The sequence below is a fragment of the Drosophila suzukii genome, chromosome 3 (genome assembly GCF_043229965.1).
Source record: "Drosophila suzukii chromosome 3, CBGP_Dsuzu_IsoJpt1.0, whole genome shotgun sequence".
NCBI classification, from domain to species: Eukaryota; Metazoa; Arthropoda; class Insecta; order Diptera; family Drosophilidae; genus Drosophila; species Drosophila suzukii.
The window spans coordinates 21,559,905-21,578,065 of NC_092082.1; the positions used below are offsets into that span (position 1 = coordinate 21,559,905).

General features: G+C 45.3%; 7 protein-coding genes across 8 annotated transcripts; 1 reads left to right on the top strand and 6 right to left on the bottom strand.

Annotated features, from left to right (window-relative positions):
- Positions 1-172: 172 nt before the first annotated feature.
- Positions 173-14,717, top strand: brm (ATP-dependent helicase brm). Of its 2 annotated transcripts, none has more exons than XM_036815213.3 (7): positions 173-309; positions 546-859; positions 916-1,010; positions 9,528-10,805; positions 10,862-12,524; positions 12,704-13,495; positions 13,558-14,717. In XM_036815213.3, exons 2-7 carry the CDS (start codon positions 619-621, stop codon positions 14,415-14,417), a joined length of 4,929 nt encoding a protein of 1,642 aa, XP_036671108.2. In that variant the 5' UTR covers positions 173-309; positions 546-618; the 3' UTR covers positions 14,418-14,717. The 2 variants fall into 2 exon arrangements, with proteins under 2 accessions (XP_036671108.2, XP_036671109.2); XM_036815214.3 differs by having other exon boundaries at positions 928-1,010.
- On the bottom strand, positions 1,561-3,408 carry LOC108014011 (uncharacterized). The gene is made up of 2 exons (XM_036815215.3): positions 2,714-3,408; positions 1,561-2,133 (listed from the first exon to the last, which is right to left on the bottom strand). The coding sequence occupies exons 1-2, from the start codon at positions 3,295-3,297 to the stop codon at positions 1,851-1,853; spliced, it is 867 nt and encodes a 288-aa protein (XP_036671110.3). The 5' UTR covers positions 3,298-3,408; the 3' UTR covers positions 1,561-1,850.
- LOC108013769 (uncharacterized) lies at positions 3,954-5,429 on the bottom strand. Its single transcript, XM_036815217.3, has 3 exons — positions 4,944-5,429; positions 4,392-4,495; positions 3,954-4,331 (listed from the first exon to the last, which is right to left on the bottom strand). Exons 1-3 carry the CDS (start codon positions 5,421-5,423, stop codon positions 4,061-4,063), a joined length of 855 nt encoding a protein of 284 aa, XP_036671112.3. The 5' UTR covers positions 5,424-5,429; the 3' UTR covers positions 3,954-4,060.
- On the bottom strand, positions 5,539-7,089 carry LOC118877282 (uncharacterized). The gene is made up of 2 exons (XM_036815216.3): positions 6,576-7,089; positions 5,539-6,052 (listed from the first exon to the last, which is right to left on the bottom strand). Exons 1-2 carry the CDS (start codon positions 7,053-7,055, stop codon positions 5,678-5,680), a joined length of 855 nt encoding a protein of 284 aa, XP_036671111.3. The 5' UTR covers positions 7,056-7,089; the 3' UTR covers positions 5,539-5,677.
- Positions 8,113-9,228, bottom strand: LOC108013773 (inositol monophosphatase 1). Its single transcript, XM_017079734.4, has 2 exons — positions 8,505-9,228; positions 8,113-8,445 (listed from the first exon to the last, which is right to left on the bottom strand). The coding sequence occupies exons 1-2, from the start codon at positions 9,086-9,088 to the stop codon at positions 8,175-8,177; spliced, it is 855 nt and encodes a 284-aa protein (XP_016935223.4). The 5' UTR covers positions 9,089-9,228; the 3' UTR covers positions 8,113-8,174.
- On the bottom strand, positions 14,652-16,221 carry LOC108013770 (SPRY domain-containing SOCS box protein 3). Its single transcript, XM_017079730.4, has 2 exons — positions 15,400-16,221; positions 14,652-15,276 (listed from the first exon to the last, which is right to left on the bottom strand). The coding sequence occupies exons 1-2, from the start codon at positions 15,694-15,696 to the stop codon at positions 14,797-14,799; spliced, it is 777 nt and encodes a 258-aa protein (XP_016935219.4). The 5' UTR covers positions 15,697-16,221; the 3' UTR covers positions 14,652-14,796.
- Positions 16,222-16,359: 138 nt separating this feature from the next.
- On the bottom strand, positions 16,360-18,040 carry LOC108013768 (SPRY domain-containing SOCS box protein 3). Its single transcript, XM_017079728.4, has 3 exons — positions 17,511-18,040; positions 16,650-17,211; positions 16,360-16,581 (listed from the first exon to the last, which is right to left on the bottom strand). The coding sequence occupies exons 1-3, from the start codon at positions 17,832-17,834 to the stop codon at positions 16,439-16,441; spliced, it is 1,029 nt and encodes a 342-aa protein (XP_016935217.3). The 5' UTR covers positions 17,835-18,040; the 3' UTR covers positions 16,360-16,438.
- Between the last annotated feature and the right edge of the window lie 121 nt (positions 18,041-18,161).

An 18,161-nucleotide genomic window follows, 5' to 3' on the forward strand; every position in this document is an offset into this window, starting at 1 on the left:
GCGAACATGACGTGTCACAGTGTACGTTCATCGGACAAATATTTTAAAAATAAAAAAAAATTAAATAACTTTTAAAACGTGATAATTTAATTATACTACATCAAATTAATTAACATTTTTAAAGACTTTAAAAAGTAACATTTAAAAAATAATTTTAGTGATCTGCGGTGAAGGTGCCCACTTTTATTGCCGGTTGGCAGAGTTGCCACCATTGCGTGACTTTTGTTATAGAGACGGCCGCCATTAGAGTTTTGCTGTCGCGTCGCGTTGAAAAAAGTGAGGAAAACCTTCAAAAAACAGTGCTAATAGGTAATACTTATGGTCCCAAACAGGGCAATACTATTGCGTTCTTCGTGCGCGATAAGCGCGACGTTAAATTTAACCGTTTTGGCGCGTCTTTGGCTGTTTATTTTGTGTTTGCAACGGACTGCGCAAAAAAGTGTGCCAAAAAAACGCATACAAAAAGAGTGCTTGGATTACATATCGTGGCTATGGGTTCTATATTGTTTTTAAATACAGTGCATTGACGTGGGTTCCATTTGCAGACAAAGCCGCGCCAGTTGGTCGGATATTAATCGAAGGATTCCCAGGATAAAGCGGAGGAACAAGAGCTAAGATATGGCCTCGCCCTCTCCGGCGAACAGTCCCATGCCCCCGCCACAGGCGCCCAGTCCGATGGCCCCGCCCTCGCAGAGTCCCGCCCCCTCGCCGCACAGCCCCTATCCCCACCAGCAGCCGGGTCCGCTGCAAGGACCTCCGCCACCTGGCCATCCCGGCGCCTACGGACACCCCATGCAGCACGGACCGCCTGGGCAAGGTCCTCCCGGCCACCATATGCCGCCGCACCACCAGGGGATGAGTATGTTCCTCAGCTAACCCACCCCAAATCCCTCAGTCGCACGTAATTATCCGTAGTTTTCTCAAAAGGTCCGCACATGGGAATGCAGATGCCGCCGACGGGTCCGAATATGTCCCCCATTGGATACCAAACCCACGGAATGCCTCCCAATGTAAGTGACACCAAGTCATAGACTTTGGAACAGAAAGTACATTTCAATATTTAGCTATCTAAAGTCCCATTTTAAATTGGTCGGGACAGACTAACCCACAATTTTATTCTAGACCAATTATACTTCCTAAATACTTCTATCCTCGCTTTTCAAAAAAGGAAACTGTTAAGCTCTAACGTCTATTTATCGTCCTTATGCTCAATACGATTCAAACTTAGTTTTTTGTGTTGACTAGGTTGTAGATTTCTAGGACGAGAAAATGAGCCCAAGACAAAGGTATAAAATTGGAGTAGATAGATTTATTTGAATATATTCATTAATGGCAAAATTACTGCTTTTGTAAAAATGTCATTAAAATCGATATTAATTTGTTTACTTAGATACATGTCAAAAAGGTTTTTTAAAACCCGTGATTACTACCGCAACTAAGCTATTACTTCTTACATCTTTTACTTGTACCTTTAATGAAAATCTTCAAATAATATAAATATCAAAATGGTTTTAATTATTTTAAAAAGAATATACATATGAAACTAGAATCGTTGAGAAGTAATTGATCATCTTCATATTTATTTTGATTTATTTGGCAGCCTAAGGCTAAAAATTATGGTAACAAAATGCTTTATCATAACAGAATGTTTTTGAAAGGCAGAACTGAGAGTCATTTGCTTTCCCGCCTTTTTTTTTGTGTCGTGTCTACCAGCTGCCGGCGATCAAAGTGGGGGGTGATATCTAAAAGCTTTCCATTCGCAAAGCTTCTAAAGATAAAGTGATGGTTACCCAGAACTCAAGCTTTTTATTTTGGATCGTTTTTGCCAAGGTTAGTTATTAGGTTTCTAATTACTTCTGCACTGGCTTGCCCCCCACCGACTCCTCCTGGTCGGCTTTGCGCAACAGGTCCTCGATCTCTTTGCGCAACTTCTCGGTTCCGGCGCAGATGAGATCTGGTTTCATTATGTCGAAGGGTCCGCCAAAGGGATGCGTTACCACGCCCCCCGCCTCAGTCACTAGCAGGGATCCGGCTGCGCAATCCCAGGGATACATGTCCTCGATGTAGAAGGCGTCCAAATTGCCAGCAGCCACCATGCACAGCTCGTCCACCACACAGGAATAGGCCACAAGCCTGGGGGTAAATGGGAGTTACAGTACAGGATTAATTTAAAAATATTTCCAGGATCATTTAAAGAAATAGAACGCGTAGGAGTGGTTCGATAGGCATAACACGTTATTATAGTTTTTTAATATCTCTTTAGTTTTGTATAACACGTAAAAATAATATTTCAATATTAAAAAATTTTATAATTTTAATTCAAAAAATATTTAAATATTTTACTTAAACAAGGATGCTGGAAAAGATTCCTATTTTATTTCTTTAATGTATTTTTATATATCGTTTAAATACGCCTAATATTTTGATCGCAGCTGTGTATACTCGTATGCATGCAAATTATAGATATACACTTTGCATGACTCTTTTAATTAAATTGGAACCACATACGATTGAAGCTTTATAGAGAGCTTGAACAGGTTAATTGTTTTGTACTCCTATTTATTTTTTTGTTTTCGCAATTGTTTTTTTTGTGAGTCGAGTTTTGACATTTTATTTTTAAGATATAACTTGAACTTTTTGGGCCATATAAAAGCTATGCACACATTGTTTTCCCCATCTAAGACATAAGTAATTAAAAACATTTATCACTCACCGTCTAGCGTTTAATCCCACATGGTAGATCCTCTTGATGTGCTTGTTGGCCACCGAGTGGACGTGCAGCAGGGACACTTCGTAGGCCACATTGGCATCCTTGACGCTCTCACAGTTGCTCACATGGATGGGCTTACCATTGCAAAAGGCTCCTTGGCCCAATTTGGTTGTGAAGAGCTTTTTCTGGACAGGATTGTTAATCACCCCCACCACAATCTTTTTGTTGATGGACAAACCAATCGATACACAAACGTGTGGGATCTGCTTGATGAAATTTGAAGTTCCATCAATGGGATCTATGATCCAGGTGGGAGCATCCGTCAGTTCCCCGGACACATTGTTGTTCTTGGCCGTCGCCTCCTCACCGATGAACTTGTGACCAGGATAGCTGGCCAATATCTTGGCCATGAGAAAGTCTTCGATCTTGTTGTCATAGTCGGTGACCACATCATAGAAATCCCCCTTGATGGAGACGTTCTTGCTGGCCATCTCATAGCCCTCCATTAGGATCTCGCCCGCCTCGATAGCAAGGGGATGGATGAAGCTGTACAGCTCCTCGATTTCCGCTTGAGTTACTTCTGCCATGTTGCTTCTGTGCGAATACCTTCGGCAAAAACGATCCGTTGTTGCTCAGCTCGCGGTGCCAACTAATCAGATAGAAATTGTGCCCGTCTGGAAGTAGTTCCTCGCTCCGGTTGTTTCGTCTGGCTGGCGCTGGAGCTTTGCTTCGATTTGGTTACATTCAGCAATACGTTCGTTCTCTGATTGTTGTTTGCCTGCATCTCGTTTTATGATCGCGGCGACAGCGCCCCATAGCCGGTACTAAAATTGGCATCTCACCTGGCAGCCTTCCTCTGTTTTATCTAAATTTGTTTGATGTACACAAATAGACAGAGTCTTTATCTCACCAGGCAGCCGGTGTAGTCAAATAGTTGTAAACCGGTTTTTATCAGCATTTTTCCCCGCTTCCAGTCCTTGTTGTGTGATTTATAATATCGGTCTGCAAGTTATTATTGTCAAAAAGACCTTGCAAGCGGGGTTTTGTGCTAAAATTTATCGGTACGTTTGTCGTATTCCCTTTGGACTTCCGCTTATTAAGCCTACATTTGATCAATGTAACAATAAAATCTGGTTTTTGTGTTCATTTGAGGAAATATGAAATTTATTCATAAATATTTTTGTTCTGTATGTTTTTGTATCTTTTTTTTTTTTAAACTTTTCAACCCATTGAATCAAACACAAAAGGTTCATCTGTTCATTTTTATTGGACTAGGGTTAATTTACTACCTTTATTTTTGTTAATAGACAATTGTACACTTCGTTCTATCAAATCCTAGGTAGTTCCTTTTTATTCGATAGTATAGTCTACGATCTGGTCCGCCTCCTCTATTAATTGGATTACATTTTTGGCCAATCCTTCAGAACAGGTGCACACGCAGTCGGGCTTCATCACATCAAACTTTGCTCCGCTGGTGTGGTAGACGATACCACCAGCTTCCCTGAGGATTACGGCACCACCAGCCAGATCCCAGGGTTTAAGATTCTCCACATGATAGGCGTCGCATCGACCGGCTGCTATGTAGCAGATCGTGAGAGCTGCACACCCAAAGCTGCGAGTGCTGATAGCCGAATGCAGTGTAAATTATGAGGAAAAGATCAGAGTTCTGTGGGTCACTCACCCAGTGGCATTTGAGGCCAGCTTGTAGAGGCGCTTCACGTTTTTGTCCCGCCCATTGGACACCACGATTAGGGAGATCTCATAGCCTACCACAGCTTGGTTTATCTGTAATTGAACTTGTCTATATTATTTCTGAAAAATGCTTTTTTAATGTTTATTTATTCCAAGAGTTAGGTTGCCAATCTGCTATCAGTTTGAAAGCTAAGAACAATTTATTGGTTTTAGATTTTTAATTGGTTTATTAGAAAATACGTAAGAAAATTATATCAAATGTGATCTCTATAATATTTAAAATATCACGTGGGTTACTTTCTCAAGTCCAGTAGGAAAAAACGTTTGTCATTGATACATATAACTTTTTAAGGAAAATGAATGTTTTTTTTGGTACTACGTGTTTGTTTTGACAAATACATTTATAGTTGGTTGATTTTAACATTACTTCTAAACAAAACAGTTGTAGTTTATAAAACATGTCCAACCTCTTATTAATCAGAGCGTATCTTATCAGTTTTAAGAGATTATGAGTTTATTTCATCACTCTTCCCACACATACCTCCTTTACGTTAGAAACTTCAATAGGCTGGTCATTTAAAAAAGCTCCGTGACCTTGCCAAGCTGAATACAACTCGTTTGCCGGTGGATTGTACACAATCCCCAGCACCAGCTCTTTGTTAATGGTGAGACCCACGGAGATACAGCAATGGGGGATCTTTCGCACGTAGTTGTTAGTTCCATCAATGGGGTCTATGATCCAAGTGGGGGCATCGGTCAGTTCCGGTTGGGTTGTGGCGTCTGCCAAAGCTTCCTCGCCTATTATTTTTGATTCCGGAAAGGCGTTAAGCAGACCTTCAGTTAGAGTTGCTTCTATCTGCCTGTCGTACACCGTGACCAAATCATAAAAAGCCGACTTCACTTCGTAATCCGTTTTTGGTTTCTGGAAACCCTCCAAGAAGAGAGGGCCGCACTTCCTTACCAGTTCCAGGCATACCTGGTAGTATTCGCGAAGTTTTTCTTCCCCAATTTTATAACTCATGTTCCGACTATCGACTGATCAGTTCGGGAACTACAATTTTTCCCGAATCAGCTGTGAAATGATTATGGCAAAGCTTTTTTTGCGAGCTTTATCCAGATATAGTGGTTCTCTGCTCTGAGATATGAGTCGTTTTTATTGTTTTTATATACTGGAATATTCTGTTTAATCTCTCACGATTACAATAGTTTACAGCTGATTTGCAAATGATAAATGTAGATACTGACTTTGCATACTGATATAAGCAGTTAAAATCCTTACTTGAATGTGTACTCAGTAATCTGGCCGGCCTCTTCGATAAGGCTAATCACATTCTTGGCCAACTCCGACGTGGAGGCGCATACACAATCGGGTTTCATCACATCGAACTTGGATCCGCTGGTGTGACAAACAGTGCCGCCGGCTTCGGTCAGGATAATGGCTCCGGCAGCAATGTCCCAGGGTTTTAGGTCCTCTACATGATAGGCGTCGCACTGGCCAGTGGCCACGTAGCAAAGGGTCAGGGCTGCACTTCCAAAGCAGCGGGTTCCCGTGGCACTCGAGGCCATCTTGTACAGTCGCTTCACATTCTTGTCTCTCACTCCAGCGGCGTGGATCAGGGAGATTTCGTAGGCAATCACCGCCTGGTTGATCTGAAAAGGGGAATTTAATTGAGCGGGAGCGGTTTAAGAAGAGCATTGTATATAGGGGAATGCTAATAAATACTATTCTCCCGGATACAGACAATAAAATGTATAAGGAAATCGAATTTTTTTTTACCATGTTTTGGACATATGTATATGTTCTACACTGTGTGTAGATAAAACAATTTTGCCTTATAAAAAAATAGGAAAGTTGTTGGTATAAAAATATTTAGAGGTGTGGTTGGTATATCATGGAATACTTTCAAGTCTTAAAAAAAAGATAAATTATGATTCTGATAAAATATTATTTTTAACATATTTACTTCATAAAATATGACAGAGCATTTTCCGTGTAACGGATATGTCAAATCACTTCTTATCGAAATGTCCATTTAAGATAAACCCGTATTTTTCCACCGTGCACATAAACCTGAGTGCAGGCAAAATGACATGCACGGTTATTTGTTAAATTTCGTTTATCTTGTTTGTCGCTATTTTTTGTTGCTCCCGGATTATATAAGCACTCTCTTACCGTCGTCACTTTGGATGTGTGGATGGGCTGGCCATTTAGATAGGCTCCATGGCCCTTGTAGGCGGAGAACAGCTCATTTGCCGGCGGGTTGTAGATGATGCCCACCACCAGCTCCTTGTTGATGGCCAGACCCACGGAAATGCAGCAATGTGGAATGCGGTGGATGAAATTGGTGGTGCCATCGATGGGATCAATGATCCAGGTGGGCGCGTCCGTCAGTTCCGCCTGGCGGTGCGAGGCTGCCGACTCCTCCTCGCCAATGATTAGAGATTCGGGAAAGGCCGCCACCAATCCCTCGGTTAGGATATCCTCAATCTGTTTGTCATAAACGGTGACCAGGTCGTAGAAGTCCGCCTTGACCTTGTAGTCCGTCTTGGGCTTCTGGTAGCCCTCCTGCATCAGAGGTCCGCACTTGAGGACCAGTTTCATGGCCACATCGTAGTACTCCTTGAGCTTGGACTCGCTGACCGGGGAACTCATCGCTGTTTCTGTTGATTGCCAACTGAGAGGTAGAACTGAATGCGAATAGCAAATCAGCTGTAGAAAATGCGTCGCGAGAGGAGAGCTTTCGACCGAAGCTTTCTTCGGTGCAATAGAACTTTGGACATATCGGAGAGTGCGATAGAGTTCCTATTGTTTCGGATTCGTGGGAGTGTTAATACAACGGTGGACAACAAAATAGAAGCAAACGCAAATTAATATTATTATTTTTATTTTAAGTAAACTACTAGGAATTTCTTAACCAATTAGTCTACCGTAAATATAGTATTTATTTGTTCAAATTAGTTTATTGTTTTTGGTCCAGGGTAAGGAGAGCGTTAAGTTTGACGTTTAAAATCAAAAATCGCAGTAGAAAATTTTAACATTCACCATTTCCCATTCCAAGCAACTGATGATAACCTGATATGTTTTATTTAAAAATTAAGAAAATTGTAGTGCTATACATAACACTATTTCCCGAAACAAATTTATATATAATTATAATCAAAGTATTCCTGTGGGAATATAGTTATATGTTATGAATCACATATTTCTTAGAGAATCAATTAAAATGTTATTGATTAAAAATCAAGAATGCTTGTGAATCATATCATGGTGATAAGAATCATATACATGAATATGAACTTTGGTATTTCCCAAACTTATAAAAAATAAGGTTAAGGTAAGTGTTAAAAGTTTTAATAGGCAATGTAGGAAATACATTCATAAATCAACAGGAGAATTCTAATATAATTTTTTTTCATACAAGTATTGTAGTTTTATATACATAAGCAATGTAATGATAAATATAAGCATTGTTGGTGTATAAAGTGTTTGATAAGTTGCCGAATTTACTTTTTTTTAATTTTTATTTTTAATTATCATTCAAAACGTAGAGCTAACACAACAGATCTAGACGATCCAGTTGCTTATGAATGTTGAATTTCAGGTGCTTTATCTTTACCCCTACAAACTTTTCCCCCTGCTAACACGACGGATATAGAAGGTCTAGTTGTTTTTGCATGATGACCTCGGTACCTCCTCTAAATAAGACTCATTTTTATGTTGGTAATATAAAGGTTATATTCTTGTTTGCAAAAGCTCTTTAGATTTACAAACTCACTCTCCACCCACATGCTTCTCCTGATCAGCCTTTCGAATGAGTTGCTCTATCTCAGCTCTCAATGTCTCGGTTCCGGCGCAGATCAAATCCGGCTTCATGATATCGAAGGGTCCGCCATATGGATGAGTGACCACTCCACCGGCCTCACGGATGAGCAAGTAACCAGCTGCACAATCCCATGGATACATGTCCTCGATGTGAAAGGCATCCAAATTTCCAGCAGCCACCATGCAAAGGGAATCCACCACAGCTGAATAGGCCAGGAGTCTGAAAAGGATTTTCGAAATAAATGAAATGGAGCAACAGTTTTATACTTGTTAAACCACCTCCTGGCATTGGATCCCACATGGTAGATTCTCTTGATGTGTTTATTCCGGATCTTTGGAGCGTGCAGCAAACAGACCTCATATGCCACATTGGCATCATTGATGTGTTCACAGCTGCTCACCTGGATGGGTTTGCCGTTGCAGAAGGCTCCCTGTCCCAATTTCGCCGTATACAGCTTATTCTGGGTCGGATTGTTGACCACACCCAAGACAATCTGTTTCTGAATGGACAATCCAATTGAAACCGAGACGTGAGGAATTTGTTTGATGAAGTTGGAGGTACCATCGATGGGATCTATGATCCATGTGGGAGCGTCGGTCAGCTCTTTGGTCACATTGTTATTTTTGTGGGTATCCTCCTCTCCAATAAACTTGTGATCCGGATAGCTGGCCAGTATCTTCTCCATGAGAAACTCTTCGATCTGGTTGTCATAGGAAGTCACTACATTGAAGAATTCTCCGTCCTTGAGGTCCACCTTCTTTCCTGCATTTTGATATCCCTCCAGCAGGATTTCCCCAGCTCTTACGGCCAGCGGATAAATGAAGTCGTAGAGCTCTTCGATCTGTGATTTGCTGACTTCCATCTCTGTTCTTTTTTCGCTTCACTTATCTTTGCTATCTCACTATATGCTATATGCCGTATATTGCGTCTATACCGATTTCGTCTTGACTGAATCAAGTACTGAGCACAGTCAACAGTGGAACGGGTTTTTTGCCCAGTAACTAGGTTCACTGACTGACATTCTCTAACTGAGATTCTGGGAGCTTTTTTAAATTATTTGCTCATGAAGTTAGCTTTTGTACAGAATGGAAATCGCAGTGATTTATCTTAGAACTTACATAATTTAAATTGGGAAGTCTGGCCAAGACCTTTAGCCATGCAGATTTCATCATACCATCTACAATAAAATATCACAATTTTGGTTTTATTAATTTTGTTAATTTTGTTGAAACTTCATGATAAAATCATTTACAATTGATAGCACCTTAATAAAATTCTTATAAATGCTTTCCTCTTTTCAGGCTCCCACGCAACCCTGCATAGTGTCGCCTGGTGGCCCACCCGGTGGGCCTCCGCCTCCAGAGCGCTCCAGTCAGGAAAACCTTCATGCACTCCAGCGAGCCATTGATTCGATGGAGGAGAAGGGCCTGCAGGAAGATCCTCGCTACTCCCAGCTTCTGGCGATGCGGGCAACCTCTAAGCACCAGCACCTCAACGGCAATCAGGTGAACCTGTTGCGCACACAGATCACTGCCTATCGGTTGCTGGCGAGGAACAAGCCGATATCCATGCAGATGCAACAGGCTCTGCAGGCGGCACAGCAACAGCCACCGCCAGGACCTCCGATTGGGCCACCTGGAGCACCAGGAGGACCGCCGCCGGGTGGCCAACATCCAGGTCAGCCTCCCGTGCAGCCGCAACAACAGCAACAACCGCCTCCATCAGCAGGAACACCGCCTCAGTGCTCCACGCCACCTGCCAGCAGTCCTTATGGGCCGCCAGTTCCTGGTCAGAAAATGCAGGTAGCTCCACCGCCGCCACACATGCAGCAGGGACAGCCTTTGCCACCACAGCCGCCTCAGGTGGGAGGACCACCGCCCATACCGCAGCAGCAACAGCCGCCGCAACAGCAACAACAGCAACCGCAGCCCCCGCCACCGGAGCAACTGCAGCATCAGTTGCCAAACGGAGGCAAACCCCTGAGCATGGGATCCGCCGGAGTACAGCCATTGATACCAGCCTCGCCAATGCAGCCGCAAGTGAGGGGTGCACTGCCAGGAATGCCGCCTGGCAGTCAGGTCCCTCAACCGGGAGGAGGTCCTCCGCGACAGGTGCCACCCGCCGGTATGCCCATGCCCAAACCCAATCGCATTACAACGGTGGCCAAGCCCGTGGGTCTGGATCCCATCACATTGCTGCAGGAAAGGGAGAACCGAATAGCAGCCAGGATTTCGTTGCGCATGCAGGAGTTACAGCGTCTGCCGGCCACCATGTCGGAGGATCTGCGTCTGCAAGCAGCCATCGAGTTGAGGGCCCTAAGGGTTTTAAATTTCCAGCGACAGCTGCGAATGGAGTTTGTCCAGTGCACGAGAAGAGATACCACGTTGGAGACGGCGCTAAACATTAAGTTCTACAAGAGGACCAAGCGGCAGGGTCTGCGAGAGGCGCGAGCCACTGAGAAGCTGGAGAAGCAACAGAAACTTGAGGCCGAACGGAAACGCCGGCAAAAGCATCTGGAGTTCTTGGCCGCGGTGCTTCAGCACGGCAAGGATCTAAGGGAGTTCCACAGGAATAACAAGGTAAGTGGACTACAATTAAGTTACGAGAGAGATAACTAATGAATTCTCTCCACCAGGCCCAGCTTGCCAGGATGAATAAGGCAGTAATGAACCACCACGCGAATGCGGAGCGCGAGCAGAAGAAGGAACAAGAGCGCATCGAGAAGGAACGTATGCGACGCCTGATGGCCGAGGATGAGGAGGGTTACCGAAAGCTGATTGATCAGAAGAAGGACAAGCGATTGGCCTTCCTGCTGTCTCAGACGGATGAGTACATTAGCAACCTCACTCAGATGGTAAAGCAGCACAAGGATGACCAGATGAAGAAGAAAGAGGAGGAGGGCAAGCGTCTGCTACTGTTCAAAAAGGAGCTGCTGATGAGCGGCGAGTACATAGGCATTGACGAGGGCAGCATTGTTGCCGATATGCGTGTGCATGTGGTGGAGCAATGTACGGGCAAGAAGCTCACCGGCGATGATGCTCCCATGCTGAAGCACTTGCACCGCTGGCTGAACATGCATCCCGGCTGGGATTGGATCGACGACGAAGAGGATAGCTGCGGCAGCAATGAGGACCATAAACCCAAGGTGGAGGAGCAGCCAATGACCACGGAGGATGTCACCGACAAGGCGGCGGCGACGGGCAGCGATGATGATCCCAAGGATCTGATTACTAAGGCCAAGGTGGAGGACGATGAGTACAGAACGGAGGAGCAGACATACTACAGCATCGCTCACACAATTCACGAAAAGGTTGTCGAGCAGGCCAGCATCATGGTAAACGGTTCGCTCAAGGAGTACCAGATCAAGGGCCTGGAGTGGCTGGTTTCGCTTTACAACAACAATCTGAATGGCATTCTGGCCGATGAAATGGGTTTGGGCAAAACCATTCAGACGATTTCGCTGGTGACCTACCTGATGGATCGGAAAAAGGTTATGGGTCCCTACTTGATTATCGTTCCACTTTCGACCTTGCCCAATTGGGTGCTGGAATTCGAGAAGTGGGCGCCGGCAGTGGGCGTGGTCAGCTACAAGGGCAGTCCGCAAGGCAGGCGACTGCTGCAAAACCAAATGCGAGCCACCAAGTTTAATGTGCTGTTGACCACCTACGAGTACGTGATCAAGGACAAAGCAGTGCTAGCCAAGATCCAGTGGAAGTACATGATCATCGACGAGGGTCACCGCATGAAAAACCACCATTGCAAACTCACCCAGGTTCTGAATACGCACTACATTGCTCCGTATCGGTTGCTACTTACGGGTACGCCTCTTCAAAACAAACTACCCGAGTTGTGGGCGCTACTTAATTTCCTGCTGCCCTCAATCTTCAAGTCCTGCTCCACGTTTGAGCAGTGGTTCAATGCCCCGTTTGCCACCACGGGCGAGAAAGTCGAGCTCAACGAGGAGGAGACCATCCTTATCATTCGCCGTCTGCACAAGGTGCTGCGTCCCTTCCTGCTGCGACGTCTCAAAAAGGAGGTGGAGCACCAGCTGCCCGACAAGGTGGAGTACATCATCAAGTGCGACATGTCCGCCCTGCAGCGGGTTCTCTACAAGCACATGCAGAGCAAGGGCGTCCTGCTCACCGACGGATCCGAAAAGGGCAAGCATGGCAAGGGCGGCGCCAAGGCGTTGATGAACACGATCGTCCAACTGCGCAAGCTGTGCAACCATCCGTTTATGTTCCAGCACATCGAGGAGAAGTACTGCGACCACACTGGAGGCCATGGAGTGGTGTCTGGTAAGTTGCTCTTATTCATTTTAAAATGTTATGCAATGCAATAATTATAGGTATGCTTTTTAACTATAACACTTGAAGATATTGATTGCTATATTATAGTTATTAATTATGTTCTTTAAATTTTCTTTTTGGGTTAGAACTTGAATGGTTTATCAATAAAGTCTAATTTTTGATTTCAGGACCCGATCTGTATCGCGTCTCTGGAAAATTCGAGTTGCTCGACCGCATCCTGCCCAAGCTGAAGGCCACCAACCATCGCGTGCTGCTCTTCTGTCAGATGACCCAGTGCATGACCATCATCGAAGACTACCTGGGATGGCGCCAATTCGGCTATCTTCGACTGGACGGTACCACCAAGGCCGAGGATCGTGGCGAACTGCTGCGCAAGTTCAACGCCAAGGGGTCGGACGTTTTCGTCTTTCTGCTATCCACACGAGCCGGTGGTTTGGGTCTTAATCTACAGACCGCCGATACTGTCGTAATCTTCGACTCCGATTGGAATCCTCACCAGGATCTGCAGGCGCAGGATCGTGCCCATCGTATTGGTCAGCGGAACGAGGTTCGCGTTCTCCGTCTAATGACAGTCAACTCCGTGGAAGAGCGGATCCTGGCTGCCGCCAGATACAAGCTGAACATGGACGAGAAGGTTATTCAAGCTGGTATGTTCGATCAAAAGTCGACGGGTAGCGAGCGGCAGCAGTTCCTCCAAACGATTCTGCATCAGGACGACAACGAAGAGGAGGAGGAAAATGAGGTGCCGGATGATGAAATGATCAACATGATGATTGCTCGCAGCGAGGAGGAGATCGAGATCTTTAAGCGAATGGATGTGGAGCGCAAGAAGGAAGATGAGGAGATCCATCCGGGGAGGGAACGTCTTATCGATGAGTCCGAGTTACCAGACTGGTTGACAAAGGACGACGACGAGGTAGAGCGTTTTCACTATCAGTACGACGAGGATACCATTCTGGGTGAGTTTTAGTGCTTTCATTTGTTCAAAACGTTATCTAACCGTGGAACTATTTTAATCTAGGCCGAGGTTCCCGGCAGCGAAAGGAGGTGGACTACACGGACAGCTTGACGGAGAAGGAATGGCTGAAAGCTATCGACGATGGCGCCGAGTTCGACGAGGAGGAGGAGGAAGACGATTCCAAGCGGAAGCGACGAAAGCGAAAGAATCGAAAGGAGGAGTCAGACGACGATTCGATGATCCTGAAGCGGCGCCGACGCCAGAACCTGGACAAGCGATCTAAGAAGCAGATGCACAAGATTATGAGCGCGGTAATTAAGCACAACCAGGATGGACGCACCCTGTCAGAGCCATTCATGAAGTTGCCGTCGCGCCAGCGGTTGCCCGATTACTACGAGATCATCAAGCGACCAGTGGACATCAAGAAAATCCTGCAGCGCATCGAGGACTGCAAGTATGCCGATCTCAACGAGCTGGAGAAGGACTTTATGCAGCTGTGCCAGAATGCACAGATCTACAACGAAGAGGCCTCCCTGATCTACCTAGATTCGATTGCCTTGCAAAAGGTATTCGTTGGCGCCAGGCAGAGGGTAACATCTGCGGCGGATGCAGCCGCAGTGGCGGCAGGAGAAAATACGGGGGAAGCACATGGAAACGGCGGGGGCTCGGATAACTCGGACAATGACGACGACGATGGCGGGGATGACGGCTCCGACGACGAGGAGATTGCCACCACTTCAGCGGCTGCTGTTAAAATGAAGCTCAAACTAAACAAATCTCTGGCCAGTGCCCCGGCCACGCCCACGCAATCATCTTCAAATGTGGGCAGCGGAGCGGCCACCACTTCAAAGAAACAGACGCGTCGCAAGCGGTCTCAGAAGAAATACACTATTTCAGACGACGACGACGATGACATGGACTAGCTACCGTTGGGAGTGATCTTCAAGCGCGGATCGTCGGATGTCGAAGGCATGGGCAATTGATTTTTAGTTAGTTTAAGTTCAAACACTTTCGAGGACGATGCTTATTGCAACCCTAACTTAAGGGTTTCCTTAACCATCTAACCTCCCTATCAGGCTATCACTTTTATATATCTATCTTTCCTAGTTGTAGGTTTTCGTCTTAAGTTCAATTTCAATTATTTACGCACACAACCATTATTTCTCCAAATTCTTTTGATTGTATAATTACGTGCTTTAAAATAAATGCATACATAACATAAATTAACCGTATACAATACAGGATAAGTTGTGGGACGGATTTTTTAGATTTAAGGTACATTTTCTTTGAAGAAAATCCAGGTTATTCGAAGTAATGAAATAAGAGATACAGAAACCAGTAGGATTTAAGGATCGCCCTGAATCCCGGAATTTGGCGAAGTATGGAGACCTGATCCGGTTGCTTCTTTGCCAATGCCTGAAAGGATCGAAGCTGTAAGGTATCGTGCACTGACGTGCAGTTGTTAAGCCTTATCGCAGTTATCGGTCCCGTGGAGCAAACCATTGGATATATCTTTACGCTCGGATCCACGGGCACATTGGTGTAGGCCACTCCTAATCCCTTTCGGTTTAGGTAAAACTCCAAGTGGCCTCGAGAACGATCCAAGTAGACTCCAATTAGACAGCCATGGGGGATATTTTGCCAGTAGGGCAGCTGCTCGCCGCAGTGTTGAATCCGTCCGGAAAACGTGAGACCCCAGGAATGATCATTGCTACCCAAAGCCGAAACATTTCTGATGGCACACTGTCCAAGGCTAACGTTCTGCGTACCGATACCAAGCACCTGAAAAGAGGAAATTAAAAGCTGGTTGCAATTCAAAGATAGGACTGATTGAAGTTGGTTTATCCATCTTATCAGTAAAACAGAGCTGCGATTGAAAAACGGTGATAGCCCGAATCGACTTACCACATCTGGGCGGAATATACGAGACGTAACACACATCTCCCAATAATGCACCATGCCCGGTTCCAGGGACTGTTTTCCTTTTACAATGGTAGTGTAATTTCTACCGGTAGAATGAAAAAGGATGTTCCTATCAGTGACCAAAGCATCCGACTGTCCTGTGGCCTCCCATTGCCAGGAATAACCGTGGCCGCCTTCACTATGTGCGCATCGACACCAGACTTGGTTGTGTGTGTGGCCTCCATCATGCTCTACGTCGGGGTCAGTAGGGACCCAGCAGTCGCTGAATCCATGAGCCATGTCAATGCTGTTTGCAGATGCACCAAATAAGGTCTTTGTACTTGTATTTTTATCGGGGGTTTGAAAACTTCTCGGATTTGTGACTGAAGCCTGGTAAGATGATAATAGAAATGAAATTTTCGGTTCTCACAAAAGATCCTGTACGATGTTGAAGTCGAAATAAGACGTCAAAATAAAGACAAGTAAAACTAACAAATAATTTCTTTTATTTTCTAAGGGCCAATTTCTCAACGCATGTTAAGGATCCAGTTTGTTACCTCTCAGAGAAAATTCGTTTTCTCATTGTGAAGTTCGTTTTACAAATGATATATCTGGGCAGAGCCCATTATCACGCGAAATTTAACTAGAACTTGGCTTCTAGTTAAGTGTATCCAGTTAAATAAGACATCGTGTCATTGAGATATTTAACTTTTCCGAAACCACTATTTAAGTCAATTACAAAAGTTAACATGACATTGATAAAATTAACTACCAGATATAAAAATAATTTATCTGAATAAGAAACGGGCAGTAAGAGTTAAGTCTCACAGGAACGAGAAAAACAATTTTTTCAGGTTCATCTCTCCGAGAAATGTTAACTGGGACTCGAGAAAACGGCCCTTAGAATGTCTGTATTTGTTGATATTAACAAGACTAAACATAAATTAAACGCTTCTTTAACAATTCTACTTAATACATTCATAATTAGGCTCCTTCAAATAAATGCATAATTCAGTATTTTGATATGGTTTTTAGGTGCTAGCTACAGCAAATAGTGGAAATACTCGTCGCACATCTCGTGGACGGAGGCGGTGTGCTCTTCGTCGCCGCTATCACTACTCCGTAGTGTGATCTTATGTGCATTGGCGTACAAGTCGTCCTCGTCAACGGCCGCATCGTCAGTTTCTATTATTGGAAATTGTGGAAGCAGCGATTAGATGGGTGGAAAATAGGAAGTAACAGAATGATCTCACCTCGGTACTTTTGTTTGCGTCCCAGCCTCAACTTGGAACTGGAGAGCACCGCCTCGTCGCCCAAGTCCAATTCGTTTTCCCGAGAGTTCCGGGAGTAACGAATTGGCGGCGCCAGGAACCAGTACGACTGCAGGATACCCTTCAGACCCGGCATCTGACGCAGTTCGGCCAACTTGAGGGGCTGCCTGGACAAAGCTTGGAAGGATCGCAGCTGCAGCGTCACCGGTTGCGACGTGCAGTTAATTAGCCTTATAACAGATTTCGCCGCCGTGGAGCAGACCATAGGATATATGTTGACATCCGGATCTGTGGGAACGTTGGTGTAGGCCACTCCCAACGACCGGCGGTTCAGATAGAACTCTAAGTGTCCCCGCGTTCGATCCAGGCAGACTCCAATCAGGCATCCCTGCGAGAACTTCTGGCCGTAGGGCAGCTGCTCGCCGCAGTGCTGTATGCGACCGGAATACGAAAAGCCCCAGGACTGGGCATTGGTACCCAGAGCCGAGACAAAGTGGAACTTAAACTGCCCTAGATTAACGCTCTCCGTGCCGATGCCGAACATCTAGAAGGAGAAAAGGGAAGGCGATTATTAAGAACACATTGTTTACATTGAACTTTTGCTGGCTTATCATCTAGTTGGGCTGTCTGCCGAGATTTTCCCCACCCGCTGCGTCTGTTATCTTATCGCCGCCTTGTAATCCGTAATCAGTAGTACAATGAAGCGAACAATCAAGTCGTAACCAATTGAATCGGGCACACCAGATGCCTAGCAGGCAGTGATCTATTTTAAGGCGGCGACTTTGACTGACATTCATCTCGCGGAGCATCCCAACTAGTTGCCAAGCCGGGCTGATAACTCACCACATCTGTGCCGGCCAGAGTCGTGATGACGCGCATCTCCCAGAAGTGGACCATGCCTGGCTTAAGGGCCCGTTCCCCCCTCACAATCGCCGTGCCCTGACTGTAGGTGGGGTGGAAGATGATGTCCCTGTCGGTCACAATGGCATCCGATTCGTCTGTGGCGTGCCACCGCCAGGGACTCACGTTGCCGAGCTCATCCTCTCCGCAACGGCACCTCACCAGGTCGGGTATGTGACCCTTGTGGTTGGTGACCTCGATGGAGTTGGGGAACGGGCAATCGCAGAAGCCGGGATTGCAGGCTTCCTGGTGCGGTGGCAGCAGCATGCTGGCACTGGCTCCTCACTGGTTTCCCTTAGAATCTCTGGTTTCCTCGACACTAATGACTTGTGACAGTCGTGTGCAATGATCTCGAACAGTCGGCGGACCACAAGTGTTTCCAGTTAAACCAGCTGCAGCCTCATATATAAGCTTGTGACCTATTCGAAAAAAAACTGACTGAAATGAACAATAAACAAAAACGATGCGTTGTAAATAGACGCCAGCGTCGCTGCCGACGTCGTCATCAGAGTAAGGTCACACTGCATGATTCAGAACGGGAAATATGCTAAAAATACTAGTTATGTTTATTTTAACAAATTACTGGTGGTGTTT